The sequence below is a fragment of the Pristis pectinata genome, chromosome 21, assembly GCF_009764475.1.
Source record: "Pristis pectinata isolate sPriPec2 chromosome 21, sPriPec2.1.pri, whole genome shotgun sequence".
NCBI lineage: Eukaryota > Metazoa > Chordata > Chondrichthyes > Rhinopristiformes > Pristidae > Pristis > Pristis pectinata.
The window spans coordinates 12124435-12141843 of NC_067425.1; the positions used below are offsets into that span (position 1 = coordinate 12124435).

The 17409-nt window shown below is 38.2% G+C and overlaps 1 protein-coding gene across 1 annotated transcript in view; it reads left to right on the plus strand.

Moving 5' to 3' along the window:
- The window catches only part of synrg (synergin, gamma), an 89347-nt gene that overhangs the window by 9875 nt on the left and 62063 nt on the right, over positions 1 to 17409 (plus strand). Inside the window, 4 exon segments of the mRNA XM_052035267.1 lie at positions 9935 to 10071; positions 11265 to 11395; positions 12055 to 12160; positions 14597 to 14708. Of these exon segments, the coding sequence (XP_051891227.1) occupies positions 9935 to 10071; positions 11265 to 11395; positions 12055 to 12160; positions 14597 to 14708 (486 nt within the window).

The following is a 17409-nucleotide window of genomic DNA, read 5'->3' on the forward strand; positions in this document are numbered from 1 at the left end:
TCCACTTTACTATTCTGTAACCCTCTGAAATCATATAAATAAGAACATAGGAACTAGAAGAAGATTAGGCCATAGAGCCCCTTGTTTCTATTCCGCCATTCAATGACTGTAGCTGAAGTTGTACCAGTGGTACTTTCCTGCACCAACCCTCATGTCCCTTAATATCAACAGTCATCACACTTCATATTTTTGTGAGATAAACATTTTTCTTTATCATTATTCATTAAAGTCCAGATTGCCTGACTGGATCCGCTGTTTAGAGGTCCTCAGTTTAAACAAATCTCCAATAACCATTCATCTCGTAGTTCGGCCCTTTTATCTTTCTTCTATCCATGATTCCATATTTCTTTGTAAGTGAAAAAAGAAACGCGGTTTACTTCAGACAACATGCCATCACTCTGATATGCAAAAATTGCCACGAGGTTGAATTCACAAAAGAAAGACTACGTGGCATTCCTCGAAAATAGATAACTGACTGAATGTGGACCTAACACGAGCAATAATTGTATTTCAGTCAGATTGCTATACTGAATCGGCTGTCCAAGACTGACTGCATGTGGTCCTTCAAAACCCATGCTGCCCTATGCTTCTCTTGCCATGGAACAGATTTCCAATATTCATCCGAGAGGCATAAAAATAGATACCATTTTCAATGGGGATTTATTTTCAATTGCAGACATTTTTCTCAGCACCACTTTTGTAGTGTTCCAAGTTAAACCGCACAGTCTTTGCAACCTTTCCAATTCACTACATGCTGATCAGTACAATTTGTGACAATCATTTCAACTCCTGCAAGAGGTTTGCTATTCAAAGCAGGAAGAAATATCATCCCCCGATATGTTCTGTCTTGTAAATATTTATTCTTATCATTGTTCTCTGCAGTGGCTGTATAAAATAATGGCTCAGGCATTATGAATATAGCTGTAATTGACACTGATTCTAGCCACATTTTGGAATATCAAAGGGAATTTAAGAAGTTGTGGGCCTGAAGTTTCCAATGAGGACATGGGTGGAGCTATCTGATTCACCATTATAATAGACAATATCTAGACCATAAGACACAGGAGCAGAATCAGGCCATTCGGCCCAGCTAGTCTGTTCTGCCATTCGATTATGGCTGATTTATTTTTCCTTCTGAACCCCATTCTCCTGCCTTCTCCCCGTAACCTTTGACACCCTTACTAATCAAGAACCTATCAACCTTTGCTTTATATATACCCAATGACTTGATCTCCACAGCCATCTGTAGCAACGAATACCACAGACTCACCACCCCCTGGCTAAAGAAATTCTTCCTCATCTCTGTTTTAAAGAGACGTCCTTCTACTCTGAGGCTGTGCCCTCTGGTCCTAGACTCTGCCACTACTGGAAACATCCTCTCTATGTCCACCCTATCCAGGCCTTTCAATTTGACAGCAACTAATGGAGTATACACATGAGCAGTTAAATTCAAATTTGCAATCAGCAGCCCCCCCCCATAGGGTGCCTTTTCTACTCTTTGCAAGGTCATTCAAAATAAATTTGGTAAATTCGTGGAATTTTGTGCATTGCCTTGCTGTAATAAAAGCAGTGAAAACTTATATGTTATGGAATGAGGTATAACCAAGATATTATTAGCCCACTAGGCCATAATTGTTAAACGGCATCTCTGCCAGCCCCAACAAGATTCCACCACTCCTTTCAGCATTTCACAGGGATTGGTCTCTAGGCGACTTTCTGGTCTGCTTATCCATCCCCACCAACTACTCCCTGTCTTATCACATTTTCCCATTGCAGCCATAGGAGATGGAACACCAGTCCTTTCACCTCTTCCCTTCCCACCATCCAGGGAGTCAAATAGTCTTTCAAGGTGAGGCAGTGATTTACCTGCACTGCTTCCAGTCAAATGTACTGTATTCAGTATTTACAGTGTAGTCTCCTCTACAATGGAGAAACCAGATGCAAATTGGGTGATCACTCTATGGAGTACCTGTGTTCAGTCAACAAAGGTGATCCTGACTTTCGTATTGCCTGCCATTTTAATTCTCCATTCCACTCCCACTCTGACCTGTCTATCTATGGCCTCCTGCACTGTTACAGCAAAGCCCAAAGCAAGCTTGAGGAACAACTGCCATCTGAGCACATTGCAACCCTCTAGACTCAATTTCGAATTCTGCAAATTTAGATAACTCCCTTTTTCTTTCTTTCTATATCAGAACTGGTCATTTCTGCCAGTCATTCATCTGTAATATTGGCTCAGATTTTCCCTCTCCATTTTTTATAGCCTGGTCTGTGGGCGCTTCCAACAGCTCTGTTATTAGCAATACATAACACAAACAAAGAAACATAATGTGCTTCCAACCTCTACATTAACTCATTTACCTCGTTTGGTTCACCCTATCAGAGGTATTCCCTTTGATCTTTTCATCCCTTCCCTGCAAGTGAAAATTAATCTGGTTTCTCTGTTTTCCAATTCTGACAAAGGGTCTCAGACTTGAAACATGATCTCCTTTTCTCTTTCCACAGATGCTGTCTGGCCGGCTGAGTGTTTCTTGCATTTTCTGTTTTTATTTCAGATTTCTGGTATCAGTAGTGTTTTTGATTTTCAAGCCATAAAACTTATTATTTTTATGTGTGGAATCTAATTCTCCAAAATGATTATTTTTGGAAACTAGCATAACATGTAAATATTTTAAATAATTCATTTCTAGATCTGTTGTAATCCATGTGTTTTGAAAATCTTTTGTGAGCTTTTTATGTCAAAATAAATTATAATATTTCGAGTTTATTACTTACTGGTTTGCTGTCAGAATTCTTTGGTCTTTTATTGGCTGCTTTACCGGTTAAGAATACTTTGCTTTTACTGAAGGCCAAATTTCCTTACCCCCACCACCAACCCCACCTTCAGTTATTCCCTCATTAGAAGTGGTAGTCAGCAATAAATGTCTGGAAAGGGAATGTCCAACCTGCAGAACCTGCTGAAACTTTATGTATAAGTGTCTTCATGTCAGTGGTGAATGTCGTTACTTTACTGAAAGTACATGCAGCTGAATCATCAAAGCATGAATTTTGATTTTAAATTTGAAGCTGAAGTGGCTTTGTTATTTAAGCAGAAAGAATAATCTTCTTATTTCCACTTAGAATGTGTTTCATAGTTATTTATTAACTAGTTCTTCATATTTGTAATCTGTACTCTAATGCATGGAGTATTACGGTCCTTGACGTAAGAACATAAAAAATAAACCACAACAGCCCCTTAAGCCTGCTTCGCCATGCAATAAGATCATGGATGATCTGATTGTTAGTCATGACTCTGCATTCCTGTATGATTCTCCCATCATCCAAAAATCCAGCACAGCCTTAAAGATACTTAAGACAGCATCCTCGACTCTCATCACAGAATAATAAAGGTTCACAACCTGCTTGAGAAAAGAAATTCCTCCTCATCTGAATCTTAAGTGGCTGACCCCCCCCCCCCCCCCAATCCTGAAAATACTGCAGCATGTTCTAAAGTCATCATCTGTGGAGCTATCCTCACAACATTAAGCCACTACACAATCTTCTATGTTTCATTGAGGTCACCTCTCATTGTACTAAATTCCATAGAGCATATGCCCATCCTGTTCAATTTGTTCTTGAAGATAATCCCCTTATTCCAGGAATTTTGCTGCATTGCCCTTAAGCCAAGTGTATCCTGTGACTTGTGCAGTACTTCAGGTGTCTTTTATGTTGCATTATTACAAAAGGGGAACAGGAATCTCTCCAACCTTTGTCATCTCTTCTTCAAAACTGAGGTCACTCCGACCAATGGGCACAGTTGACATTTATATTTGTGCCCATTTGGAGTCATGCTCCAAATGGTCATTGACTCATTCACGGAAGTGTATGAAAGAATAGGTCTTTCAGTAAATGTCTGCATAACAAAGTTCTTCTACTGCACAACACCACACCACTTGCCATCCTAGATAATAAAGGCTAACAAAGGAGACTCTGGGAGAGGTGGAGAGTGCATTCCATATCTGAAGAGCTACCTCTTGGGAAAAGCAGTCATTGATGATGAACCTCCCCTCTGCCTCCACTGCATTAGAACAGCCTTTGGCCCACTGAAGAAAAAACTGTTTGGATTTCAAGACCTTACACCTGCACTAAACTCATTTTCCAATGGACAACAGTGACTCTCACCCTCTGTGCACTTCAGAGACCTGGACAAGCTACACCAGGAGAGGTACCACCAGTGCTGTCTCCACACAATCCCCAGAATCTACTGGCAGGGTAAGTGAACCAACAACACTGTCTTCTCGCAGGCCAATATCTCCTGCATCAGAACTGTAATTATATTCGGTAGCTCTGATGGGCATGCAAATGATAAGCCCTGCCCGATGCCAGATTCCCACTCCACTTCAAGCTCCATCATAGCAAGAGGGAGCTAGAAAACACTTATAGCGTGTTCTCAAAGCCACCCTGGAAAAATGTAACATCCACATCAACTTGCAGGAACCTCAGGCCCATGACTGCTCAAAATGGAGAAGGGGCATCCAGGATGTATTGAAAACCTCGATTCTTTTCATTGGGAGAATGCAGAAGTTTGGTGAAAATGACTGAGCATCATTGGTCAAGCGTCACCTGTTCCATCTGGGGTAGAGTTTGCCAATCCTACATGAGGTCCATCAGCCAACTCGGAATCCATAGAACTGAAATGGAAGCAAGTTATTCTCAGTCCTGTAGAAGTGCCTAAGAAGAAGGAAGTAATGTTGTCAAAAATTTTCATTTACCTTGTCCTACAAACCCTTTGCAAGAAAGCTCAACAAGCCATTTGCCTACCTTATGTATCTGTATGCTGACTTTGTTTTCCTTCAGACACCACTGTTTAATAATCTCATGTCATATGTTAATATTCTGCTTTTGATTTTCTCTTAAAGTGGGTAACATCAAATTTCCCCATTTTATACCCGAAACACAATTGTTTTGCGTATTCTCTTAATCTGTACAGCTTTGTATATCCTTCTCATGTTGTACTTGCCCTTACCTGTCTTTCCATTATCAGCAAACTGAAGTACATTACACTTGGTTCCTTTGTCTGTCATTAACAAAAAAAGATATTTTTCCCTGTTACCTAAGGTATAACAGCTGGACTCTTTGACATCCTCTCTCCCCATTTTTGATCTAGGACACAGGTCAGGAGGAAGAACCAAATTAATAACAGCTAGTTCAGCATAAAGATAAAAGGCAAGACATTTTGGTCCACGTACTGTATAACAGTGTGCTTCCATCCTCAAGCCTTTTGTGGAAATTGTACATTGCATGTTAATTTTATTTCCTTTCTCACTGCATCCTTTGATTTGTAGTAAAAACCAAAAGGTAACCACAACACAACCAGATGTCATTCTGTAGGATTTAATTTGTATTATAATGTTGAATTATTTTCAACTAACAATGCAATGGTGTTTAGCAATATCCCAAACTGAAGTAGATTTGAGTTCAAGCATCAGTAAATTGGAATAGCTTTCAGTGCCAGCAACACAAGCCTTGTGCAAGGTATTAGCCAAATTCAAAACCCTTTCTGACAAATGTAATCATAAACTTGAACTTGATAAGTTTGAAGCTATTGATAATGTTCAACATCAGCAAAGCACACTTGGTTGTGAGGCATCCTTTGAAGTTGCAGGAAATAGATAACATTTTTCTTTGGCCTTCCATTTTTTTTTATTGACCAGAATTTTTCCCCTTGTCTAAGAGGCTATTTTAATATGACTTAATATGCCATTTCACATTGTGACACTCCTTCCATTTAGTCACCTACAAGCCTGCAAATATATAGTGAGATGACAAATGTTGGCTGTAAGTCAGCAAAGACACCTGTTACTTTGAGTCCCATCATGCGTGGTTATATCTGCAGTTCCAAAATAATGGCTGGGTTTAGAAATACTAAATAATTTTACTCGGGCACATTGGTATCAATTCTAATGCCCTTTTATTTGTTTAAGCTGAGATTAACTAACTCATAAACTATGTTACCATTGTGTCATCTGTGCCCATATAGCTCATTACAAATGTGACCACGCGTTATTATTCTGTCCATACAATTCAGCTGCTCTGATTTTTTGTTTGGTTATTTAATCAAATTGGTTTATTTTTATCAATCTTTTAGAGAAAGTGTTTAATATTCTCATCATACATAATTGACTTCTTATGGTATTGTAATCATAAATTTTCTTGTATATATTTTTTGGTGGTGTTTACATGATATTTATGAAGCTTATTTAAAATTAATTATCAGATATAAGTGGGAAGTATCACATGTTACAATCTATTTGCAGTCAACTGTTATCATTTGTTACACATGCAGTGAGTTAATTACTTGTTACTTTTCTATCTTTACTTCGGAAGCCGTGGGGTGGGTGGTGTTTGTTTGGTTGGTGGAGGAAAGAAACTGAATAAAATGATCTTACCATTTACATACACCACAAAACCTCCAAAAAAAAACCCTGACATTTACTGGTTATGCCAAATAACTTGAAAAGCAGCAGATACAACCTGCATGTTGAAACTATGGATGTTCACACAAATTGCAAACTACAATTTAAATTAAGCAATATACAGGTCAGTGCAAGCTGGCAGCTGGTGAAAGAAGCTCATTTTGTGTAATGGTGAGTTTTATACTTAGTGTCCAGAGCAATGGATCTATCTCTAGAATTACATCCACCCAGTGGTTGAGGTTTTTCTCTCCACTTCAACAGAAGATGGGTAGAGAACTCCCCATTCAACAAAGGTCAGGATCTGCTCCGAGCTAGACCATATTTCACCCCTCTTGGCTTGTAACAACTCTCTTCCCAGCCCTTTTAAATATGACTAGAATGTACAGGGGGACCTCGAGCATTGCTCTGCAGGACATTAAACCCCATTTGGGTTGAGATCTCCCAGACTTTGAGCAATCACCTAGGCCTTTTGCTGGCAGTGTGATAGATCCCAGGATTACAAAATTCTTCCTCAGTGGAAAAGAATCCTGGAATGGGAATGATAGAAAATACATTGAAATCCCATCCTGCTGGCAGAGCTCCGGAACTTGAATGAGCTGCCGGAGGAAGTGGTTGAGGCAGATACAATAACAACATTTAAAAGACACTTGGACAGGTAGATGGATAGGAAAGGCTTAGAGGGAAATGGGCCAAATACGGACAAATGGGACTAACTTAGATGGGCAACTTGGTCAGCATATACGAGTGGGCCGAAGGCCTGTTTCTGTGCTGTTTTACTTTATGACTCTAATTAAACAGGATCTTAAGTAAGGTTGAAAAAAGGAGCAGCAACAGAAGATAAAACCAGTCCAGGGTATTTTGTTCAGTTGCTTTACTGACCATTTGAAAATAAGGGCACATGCAAAAGAAAATATGGCATCTGATGCAATTTTGTTAGATATTCCAAATTTACAAGTTTCACCATATATTGCATAAACACTTGCTGTACAAAGCATCAGTTTGGCAAACCACGCTACATTGATGAACACGTCATTTTCTGTGCTGAGCTAGCAATAAAGACTTGACCACAAGTTGTGGGCCAATATTGTCATATTTGTTTCTCAAAGCAAGAGAGAACAATCCCAACTGAGTGAATACATTATCAGTGTTAAATAGACATTCAATACCCTGCGCTGCTCACCACTGTCAGAGTGCCTCAGGGTACCAACAGGCACTCCATGTTCTTTCACCATAGAGAAGTTTATACAGTAAGTACAAAGCAATAATTACTGAGGACTTTGAGGACCAACATATTGTGGTTTCTTTTTCCCTTTTTCCAGACCAAGACTTGCAAGGATGGCAGGTCGCCAGGGTGACCAGTAGTGTAGAGAGGAGACGTATAGAATTGTTTTTTGCTTTTAATCTCTTTCCAATGAATGTTGCAGTAACTGTTGATATGGGCTGAGAACAGGATTGTACTGACCTACAATAATGTCAGCAATCAAAAGTAATCTGTTGACAAATGCAATCAAGGTTCACACTTTGCTGGCATTTTGAGTGATACAGAAGGTTGACGTGCCGTCAATCTGGGGAAAAAGATTTTTAAGGAAAAAATAGACAACTTGTTGGTTTAAATTATCAATGTCCTCAGTAATTATTGCCTCATGCTTGTTCTTGATTCTCAATGCTTTTTATTGCTGTCTGTAAACTCGATCATCAGTTAAGCAAGTTAAATTGAGGATTCTCTTCAGTATAGTTTAAATTATTATTCAGTGCTGAACCATATCTTTTCCTTAGGTCCCAGAATAAGTCAGATTTTTAAAAAATTCTTCTTTATTTTAGCATTCTGTGAACTGACTTTTGGTGGTACTAAAAGGCAGCAGGTGCATGGGAACACCACCAGTTTACAAGTTTCACTGTATATTGTGTAAACACATGATGCACAGAGCATTCATTTGTTGCAAGCTGAGCCACATTGATGAACATGTCATTTTCTGTGCTAATTTCCCTCAAAGGCATGCTTTATCTCAGCTTCAATTATATATTGCTATTCCTTCTTCATCATTGGGTCTAAATCCTGGGACTCGCTACCCAACACCACCATGGGAATGCATAGAATTCCAATGGTTCAGGAAGGGAGTTCACCACCACTTTCAATTAATGCTGACCTTGCCTGCAATGTCCACATCCCATTAAAAATGAATAAATAAACAAAGGTTGCAATGGACACGGAGACCTCAAGTTATATGTTATAATGAGCATATGATTTGTGGAATACCATAATCCATTTCAGCCTTGAAAGCTCAGGATCATATTTCCAAGTAACGTTTAGCTTAATGTTATGTATTTAGAAAGGTGTCTTCATTATTATGCAATGTTTGCTTGACAGGAAGAAGAATTGGCATAAATGAGTCATTTTTGGATTCCCAATCAGGGGTCTATGCTGGAGCTCAACTATTTATAATCCATGTTAATGACTTGGATGAAGGCATGGAACATACTGTAGCCAAATGTCCTGATATAAAGATAGTTGGATAGGCAAGCTCTGAGGAGGATACAAAGAGCCTGCAAAGGGATATAGTAGGTTAAGTGAGTGGACAAGAAGTTGGCAGATGGAGTACAACATTGGAAAATGTAGGGTTATCCTCTTCATAATGAAAATTAAAAGAGAAAATTATTATTTAAATTGAATGAGGTGACATTGTTGCAGTGCAGTTGGGTTTGGGGTTTTATGCAGATGAAATACAAAAGGTTAACATGTAGGTACAGCAGGTGATTAAGAAGAGTAATGAGACATAGCTCTGTATTGTAAGGGATGTGGAGTATAAAAGTAAGGAAGTCTTGAGACAACTTTACAGGTGCTGGTTAGACTGCATACAGTTTTGCTCTCCATATTTAAGGAAGGAAGTACTTGCATTGGATGTAGTGCAGAGAAGGTTCACTGGGTTCATTCCTGAGATGAAAGGGTTGATGTACAGGGAAAATGACTGGGCCTACTTTCAATGAAGAATAGAATGAGAGGTGATCTTATTAAAATGCATAAGATTCCAAGGGGTGTTGAAAGCACGGATCCTTTAGTGGGGATATCTCGAACTATGGGGCATTGGCTCAGAATAAGAGGTTGCCAGTTTAAAGCTGAGCTGAGGCATTTCTTCTCTCTCAGAGGGTCATAGATCTCTGGAATTCTCTGCCCCAGTGAGCTTTGGAGGCAAAGTTATTGAATATATTGGAGGTAGAGCTTGACAGACACTTGAATTACAAGCTGGTGGTATGGGAAAAGAGCAGGAAGGTGGTGTTAAGGCCAAGACTGGATCAACCATGATGTTATTGCACTGTAGAGCATACTCAAGGTGCCAATTAGCCTACTCCTGTTCTTTTTTTCTTATGTTCTATATTCTTATTTCCAATGGAGTTGTTCAAAGTACTGTGTTATTCTTCATATTTTAAGAAACCGCACAAAGTTTAAATGAAGCTTTCCACTTCACAATTTTTCTGTGTAGGAATGACACCAATGCAGCAACAACAGCAGCCGCAGCAGCAGGGATACCCCATGGTACCTTTGATGCAGCCTAACATGCAAGGCATGATGGGAATGAATTTTGGTTCGCAGATGCCTCCTGGATCAATGCCGATGCAGGTAATTCAGTAATGAAAATTTGACCTGTATTATCCTTCATCAGTATGATATTTAGAATAGCACAATTTGGCTATATTAATAGCTTCTGAATGGTTGGGTATGGTACCATTTCCTTCGTAGATTTGAGTTCCTAGTCTCCTCTACAAGATGTGGAAGGTGTTAACAACCATGAGAAATATGAGCGAGAGTATATTGTGCCTAGATCATGCTTTCATTTTTGCCTGAAAGAGGGTAAAATAGGAAAGTCTAAATGAGTCTCAGAGTAATTGTGCAACCCAAAGGGCTATCTAGAAATAAGTGTTTTTTTTGTATATATGAGATATCTTTATTAGTCACGTGTACATCGAAACACATAGTTAAATGCATCTTTTTGCGTAGAGTGTTCTGGGGGCAGCCCGCAAGTGTCACCACGCTTCCGGCACCAACGTAGCATGCCCACGACTTACTAACCCGTACGTCTTTGGAATGTGGGAGGAAACCGGAGCACCCGGAGGAAACCCATGCAGTCACTGGGAGAATATACAAAATCCTTACAGACAGTGGCTGGAATTGAACCCGGGTCGCTGGTGCTGTAATAGCGTTACGCTAACCGCTACTCTACCTTGCCTTGCACACCAAGTTGTCAATTTTGCAGGGAAACGAGAAGTTGTGCGGTCAAATGCTTTTTGCCCTAACAGATTTTTTCCAAGAACCATATTTCCCTCCCCAACCCCTTTCACAAATCCAGTCACAGTGACAATTTATAGCCTTGGGCTTGTTGACGTCACAATTCCACCCCATGCTGTGTGAAATACCGTTTAAACCTAATCCTGAGACAGAATAATTTATTGTTGCATATTACTCAAAAGCTTTATCAAAATGAACACTGTACTTGATGGGCACTGTGCAAATGGAATATTTGTTTAAAGGGTACACTTGGCTATCAATTGCTTTCCCATATGTTGTACAATGTTTACTTAATTATTAACAACTCACTCAAGTGTGTATTGGGCTACCATGGTGATGTTTCCATCAGACGATTTTTATTATACAGCTGTACTAAACTAGACTTAGAGGGTCCAAAGGAGATGAGCAAGTTCCGGAGATGGAACTAGCCAGAAAGGCAACTAAGTTGGACTGAATAACTTTATTCATTTCTGTTGCATTCAGTTGGGGGTACTGTTTTAATTACTTATAATCTTTACATCAATCAGGGTGGAATGGCAATGGGTCCAATACCATCAGCTGGAATGCCATATATGCCACAGCATCATTACATGGCAATGCGTCCTTCTCCGCCACAATACACACCGGATATGCAAAAGCAGTTTGCTGAAGAGCAACAGTAAGATTGTTTTCTGTTCAGAATGCTTTGTAGCTATTGTACAGCTTATTGTATTTCCTTAAAATTAATAAGCAAAAGAAAGCTATTGTTTTGGTCATTAAGTAGTGGAAATGACTTTGGAGGGCTGCAAATACTGAACAAATGATTAGCAGGTCACAAGCTAGCAAATGTTTTTTTTGAGTGTTCTTGACTTTATTTGAACCCAACAAGTATGAACTGTAAAAGTAAATTAAGTCATTATAGTTTTTTTCTTGACTTTATTGATTACTTGTGTCTCCTTCCACACTATAATCCCCTTATACAGTACTCCTTTCAGTGGACTGTTAAATATTACTCATACTGACAATATTAGAAGCATTTCATTTCTTGTTATATTGAAACCAGTCTGTACTCTCCAAGTGTAAGCTCCGTGCAGTGTGGTTAAATTCTTGACTATTTCCTGAAACATTTGCTTTAAAAATCAATGGCTTTATGATAAAATATTCAACTGCAAAGCAGGCCAATTAATGTAATTTAACAAGTTAACTTTTGATAGTTTTGTCATTTAGTGAGGGATGGGAAATGAGTTAATCGGGTATTGTATTGGTACAAGAATGGAATGTGAATTTAACAGTAACTATTCACTGTTGTTTAGTCTTTGATCACTTCTGCTTTTCTAGAAAACGGTTTGAACAGCAACAAAAGATGATGGAAGAGGAACGGAAGCGGCGACAATTTGAAGAGCAAAAGCAGAAGCTTCGTCTTCTGAGCAGTGTAAAGCCTAAGGTATCACTCAGCATTTTCATAAATGTACTTTTGTTCTATTTGGTTCATGTATGTATTGGCAAAGAAAGTCTTCAGATGTTTCAGAACAGATACTTTCTTTGGTGAAACTCAACTGTTTGCTTTTGTCAAAGCTGCTTGTGTAATCTATTGGAGCGACTATAATCTACAGTTAATGGACTGAATTATGCTGCTACGGTTCAGGGCCATGTTCTGGGATTGCATACACGCACTATGAAACAGAAGTCTGAGATTTAATTACGGGCTTGAGAATCCCCATGGAAAATGCCAGATGATTTCAATAGGGGTTTTGGGAGGCAGTGGAGAAGGTAAATTATTTTGCTTTAATTTAATGTTTTTAATAAATTCTCAGTGATTTGCATTTTTAGTTAACTTGAGTTTTAAAACCATTTTATAACTTTAATTTTTTAAAAATATTTACTTCAATTTTAATAGTTGTTTTCAAAGTGCTTCTGAATGTCTTTATTAAAAAATAAAGACCCCGTCTGATTTTACGTTCTGTCAAAGGTTGTTAGAGGTATTTAGGGAGCTAGGCTGCTGCACTCTGCCACCTGTGCCCTGTTGCTATGTAAACCATGCTGTTACGCTGTATAAGTTGAAGGACCAGAGAGGTATGCCCTCCAGATCCAGCCCAGGCATGCTCAGGTATGTTGAGCTAGAATTCTGTGGAATGAGTGTCCAGCATGATTGAGCCCATTGTTCTAAATGGGTCTGACCTATCAGTGATGCGGCACCCTTCCTTCAAAGGCTTGGAGAAGGGGTAAGTGGACAAAGAAACTGAACTAATTGAGATCTTCAGAAACCGAAGAGGTTGACTTAACAGAAGATAACTTGATCAGGCAGTTGGGCTCAAGAAGATGCTGGCTTTTGTGCATGGTCACTTCTGATTTAACTGATTTATACATGGGTACATTGAAAGTAAAAAAATTCAGCAAGGTTCCCAATCATAAGATTTGTTGATACTAACCAAGTTTAAAAAGCCTCTCCCCTCCTTGTCAAAGATTGCTCATCAATTCACCGTGGGTGAGAGGTTCCAATAAGGCATGCAGAACCTCAAGGGGAAAAGTGTGAGAAATTGGGGAAAAAATACTGAACGTCATAAACAATGGCCAGAATTTTGCAGTCAATGATGTACATTTAGCACAAGCAGTTCATTACACAAATAATTCCCAATAGACTTTCTGTATCTCAACTGGGTATTATTAGAAAGTGAACTCTCTGTGATGCCCTCAAAAGAAGTATTGGAACTTGCGTGAATTGAGTAACTATTATTTCCTTAACAAATCAGCTTGAAAAACCCTTAATGACAGTAATTAAATCAATTAAGTCAAAATAAATTTTTGATTGAGAGATAAAAGGGGTAAGACCATTATCATCTTTAACAATTAAAAATTTGAAACAATGAGACTTGACATTATTAAAAGTTAATTTTCATTGGCAGATAATATTATCTTGTGGTTAAAAATATACATGTGCCTGAATGGACAAGCTCTTTGTTTGCTGTCAGGTTTAATGTGTATTCTTAATGTGACTAGAACAAGTTCATGCTTTCCTCTGTATTTGGATACTCTTAAGGAGGTATCTATCCATATTGTTCCTGGAGAGGAGCTTGGACAGTAACTTCATGATTCCTGTATTTGTATATGCAGTTGGAGGAATTGAAGTTTTCTTTACTTTTCAGAACCATAGATTAGGATAGAGTGCAATCTGTCACATTGAATAATGTATCATGCATGGATGGATTAATAAACTGAGTATTTTCTTTATATAATGAGGTTTGTGAATTGTAGGGGAAATATTGGAGTTACATACAATTTAATTCAGCAGCTGAGCGAATCCATTATGAGAAATTGTAGACGTTTTGGAGGGTTGATTTTTATTTTTGATCTGTTTTTATGTGCTTTAATGCTGCTGTGTTATGCTGGTCTTCCTTTGTGGGCAAACTGTTTCTGGCCTTGGTTCATGATCTATAGGATCCAGCTGCTGGGAGTTGTATAAGAGCAGCTCCCACTGTATTCTTGTTTCCTTGGGATTCCTGTTTACTGCCTGTCCACAGTAGCATGGATTGAAGTACCTTTATAATTTTATAAATGCAGAAAAATGCAAGTGGTTTTGGTTCTCTACACTGTGTATCTCTAAGTTGTTCTACAGTTTCTATAACAGGTGTAAATGTTGCCCCAGTCATGCATTTTTTTCCCTGATTCTACACTCTTTCTGTGGAACTTCATGCCATCTGTTCATTTTTATTGGATCTGCAATCATACGAAAGAGCGAAGCACATTTTATATAAACTGCTTTGTTTTTTCTTTTTTTTTACTCAGTGTAAGTGTAATAGTTCTTGTTATTTTATAAATGCTTTTTTTCCCAATTTCATCTAATTTAATAATAATTCACTTGTTTCTCTCTTTCTGGTTTCAGATGGGGGAGAAAAACAGAGATGATGCCTTGGAAGCCATTAAAGGAAACCTTGCTGGGTTCACAAGGGATGCAAAGATGCACCCAGGCCCTACTTCACATTCCAGTAAATCAGGTCAGTATTACTTTAAACAAATGAAGCTTATTATAAAAGTAAATGGCTATCAATTTAGATGCTTAAAATTTGACAAGAAGATGCTCTTGTCAATGATTTATGATTGTGATAAAATGAATCGTGAGAAGAACTAAAATTATTTGAAACATTGCAGGCTTCCGCCCGTGCTATCTCCTGTCCCGGTATTTTTAAGTACTGAGTAAAAATGATTTTCTGCTGCACAGCAGTCCACAAGAATAAATGGTGCCAATGTATTTCTTTTTGTTTTGCTCTCCACCCCTATACTAAATCTGCTTGTTGATGGTTTGGGTAGGGTGGGATTCTGCTTCCACCAGATGCAAAACATTGACGTTTCAACAGGGAATAGGCACCGACCAAATTTTAGATACTGAATCAGGGGTAGTAATTAATCTATTTTGAAAAGGCAAAGGGAAAAGCACTGCACATTTTCTAAACATTAGAGTTCTTTAAGCAGTGAGGAAAATATCAATCCTTTGAACAGAAAATTCAAATTCAAATTCTTTGAACAGAAAATTCAAATTCAAATTTTCTGTGCGGTATTGGCAACCAAACTTCAATTTGATTTCATTACTGCAGGCTGGAAAATGTTGGCAATAAGCTTTAGACATAAACCATTTTTTTGTGTCTTGTACATCCTAGCGCTGTTGCTCATATCCAAAGATCCTTCTCAATGGTATTTGCAACCTATTACTGGCAGGGAATAACCCCGAATCAACCTATGTTGACAGAGCTGTGCCTCCTGTCAAAGAGATACTGTTTTGCTGGCTCAATTGATGAATATAGAAGTGCACCAGAGGGATTAGAGAGGTCCCAGTCTTGATCCCTGGTTTAGTCTAGGCTGATTTCAGCAGCATTGAGGACACCAAATGGGGGTTTCTCTCTCCATGTGAAAGAAAAAGAAAAACAACCTGTGATTTTGCTCTTGAATGTGTCTGGGAGATGAGGTTGGATCAGAATCGGTGACTCCTAGCCACTGCCACTGATTGCCAGCTCAGGTTTAGCCACTTGAACAATAACCCATAAATGAATACTTAACATTATTTATTAAAATGTATTTTTTTAAAAATTACATTTTCTCGTCAGTTTTATAATACTGAAGATCAAGCAGATTTGAAATACTATATATGTAAAAACAAACTGCTTTGATCCAAGTAATACAACTTCTGTGTTAAGGCAATAGTCCCATTTGTTTTAATTTTCTAGACCCAAGATGTCTGTCTTTGATGCCAATGTTTTGTTATTTACTGTTTGAGATGTTGAATTAATATGCAGTGTTACTACATTGGATTAATTCCTAAATTTAATTGGATTGTGTTTTTTGTTTGATGTGTTACATGGTTCTTAACAAATGTGGAAACCTAACATGCTACTTTATCATGCTGTGGCTGCATCTAATCTATTCTATCAGCAAGACTGCACCTAACAGCATCCCTCTGAGTTCCTTAAAAAGGCACAGGGGGATATTATTTGTGCTTTTTTTCATGTGTTAAGAATACTAACCAATTTACACAGAATCTTTGACTTTCCTACAATCTTGGTTTTTCCATTTGACTCTGGGGAGGGAGGAATCTTAATAACAATTATAACCTGCTTTCTTCTTTCGAGGTTATTCCTGGTCTGGTGTAGGTATGGCTGGCTGTTGTAATGCTTTCATAAAATAAGAAGTGCATCATTTGGAAATAAGCAGTGATAAACTGCTTTTTTTATATTTAACGTGCTTTGGGGAAAAGAAACGGTAGACAATTGGAAAAAAAAGTATTCTCATATTTGGATTTGTCTTTTTTTTTGCATGATTTTCTTATTCATACACAGGATTTAGATGTTGCTTGATCAGATCAGCATTTAATAGCCTTCAGCAGAGGTCAGAGAGTGAGCCACATTTCTGGGGTCACATGTAGGCCATGCTGGGTAAGATTAGCAGGTTAACTTTTCTGATATTGGTGAATCACTTAGGTTTTACAACCATCCAGCAGGTTCATGATCATCATTACTGACACTAGTTTTTTCTTAAACTCTAGAATTTATTTAATTATTTGAATTTGAATGCTCCAGTTGCTCTCATGGGATGCGAACTCACTTCTAGATTTTTATTCAAGGTCTCTAATTTGCAAGTGCAATAACTTAACCACGCTTCCATACCACCATGCGAAGATTGTTTAGCACTTTCATTTCAGTAATCTATATTCAGGTCATTTCCAGAAGATACATGATACTGTATTCATAATGTGCAGATTTTTACCATGAATTATTTTGAATAACATGGTGGTCATTTGGCTAATTAGCACCATTCTGTCTTCTGCTGCACATAGTAAGTAACCAAATATGTACCGAATTAATCAATTCTGAAATGTTGACTGACAACAGAGAAATGAGTGATTTTGTATTTGCAGTAAAAAAAAGATAAATTGAAATCAAACCAAATAATTAATAGCTTCTTGACCCATTCCAAAAAAAATTATGTCCAGGCAACAATTTGGTGTCAATGTCTAATCAGCTTTTTCTCACCATGCTTTTTGCTGCTGCTTTTAGTGCAATGGAAAGCAGTCATCGTTTGCAAGCTCTAACTCTTTGGCACTTAACCAATTTACAGGGTTTATTCTGTGCTAGTTCAGTTATTACCAGCCTTTCCTAACACTGTAATAAAACATCTTCGATGACTGTTTTAGTCAGCATAAACCCA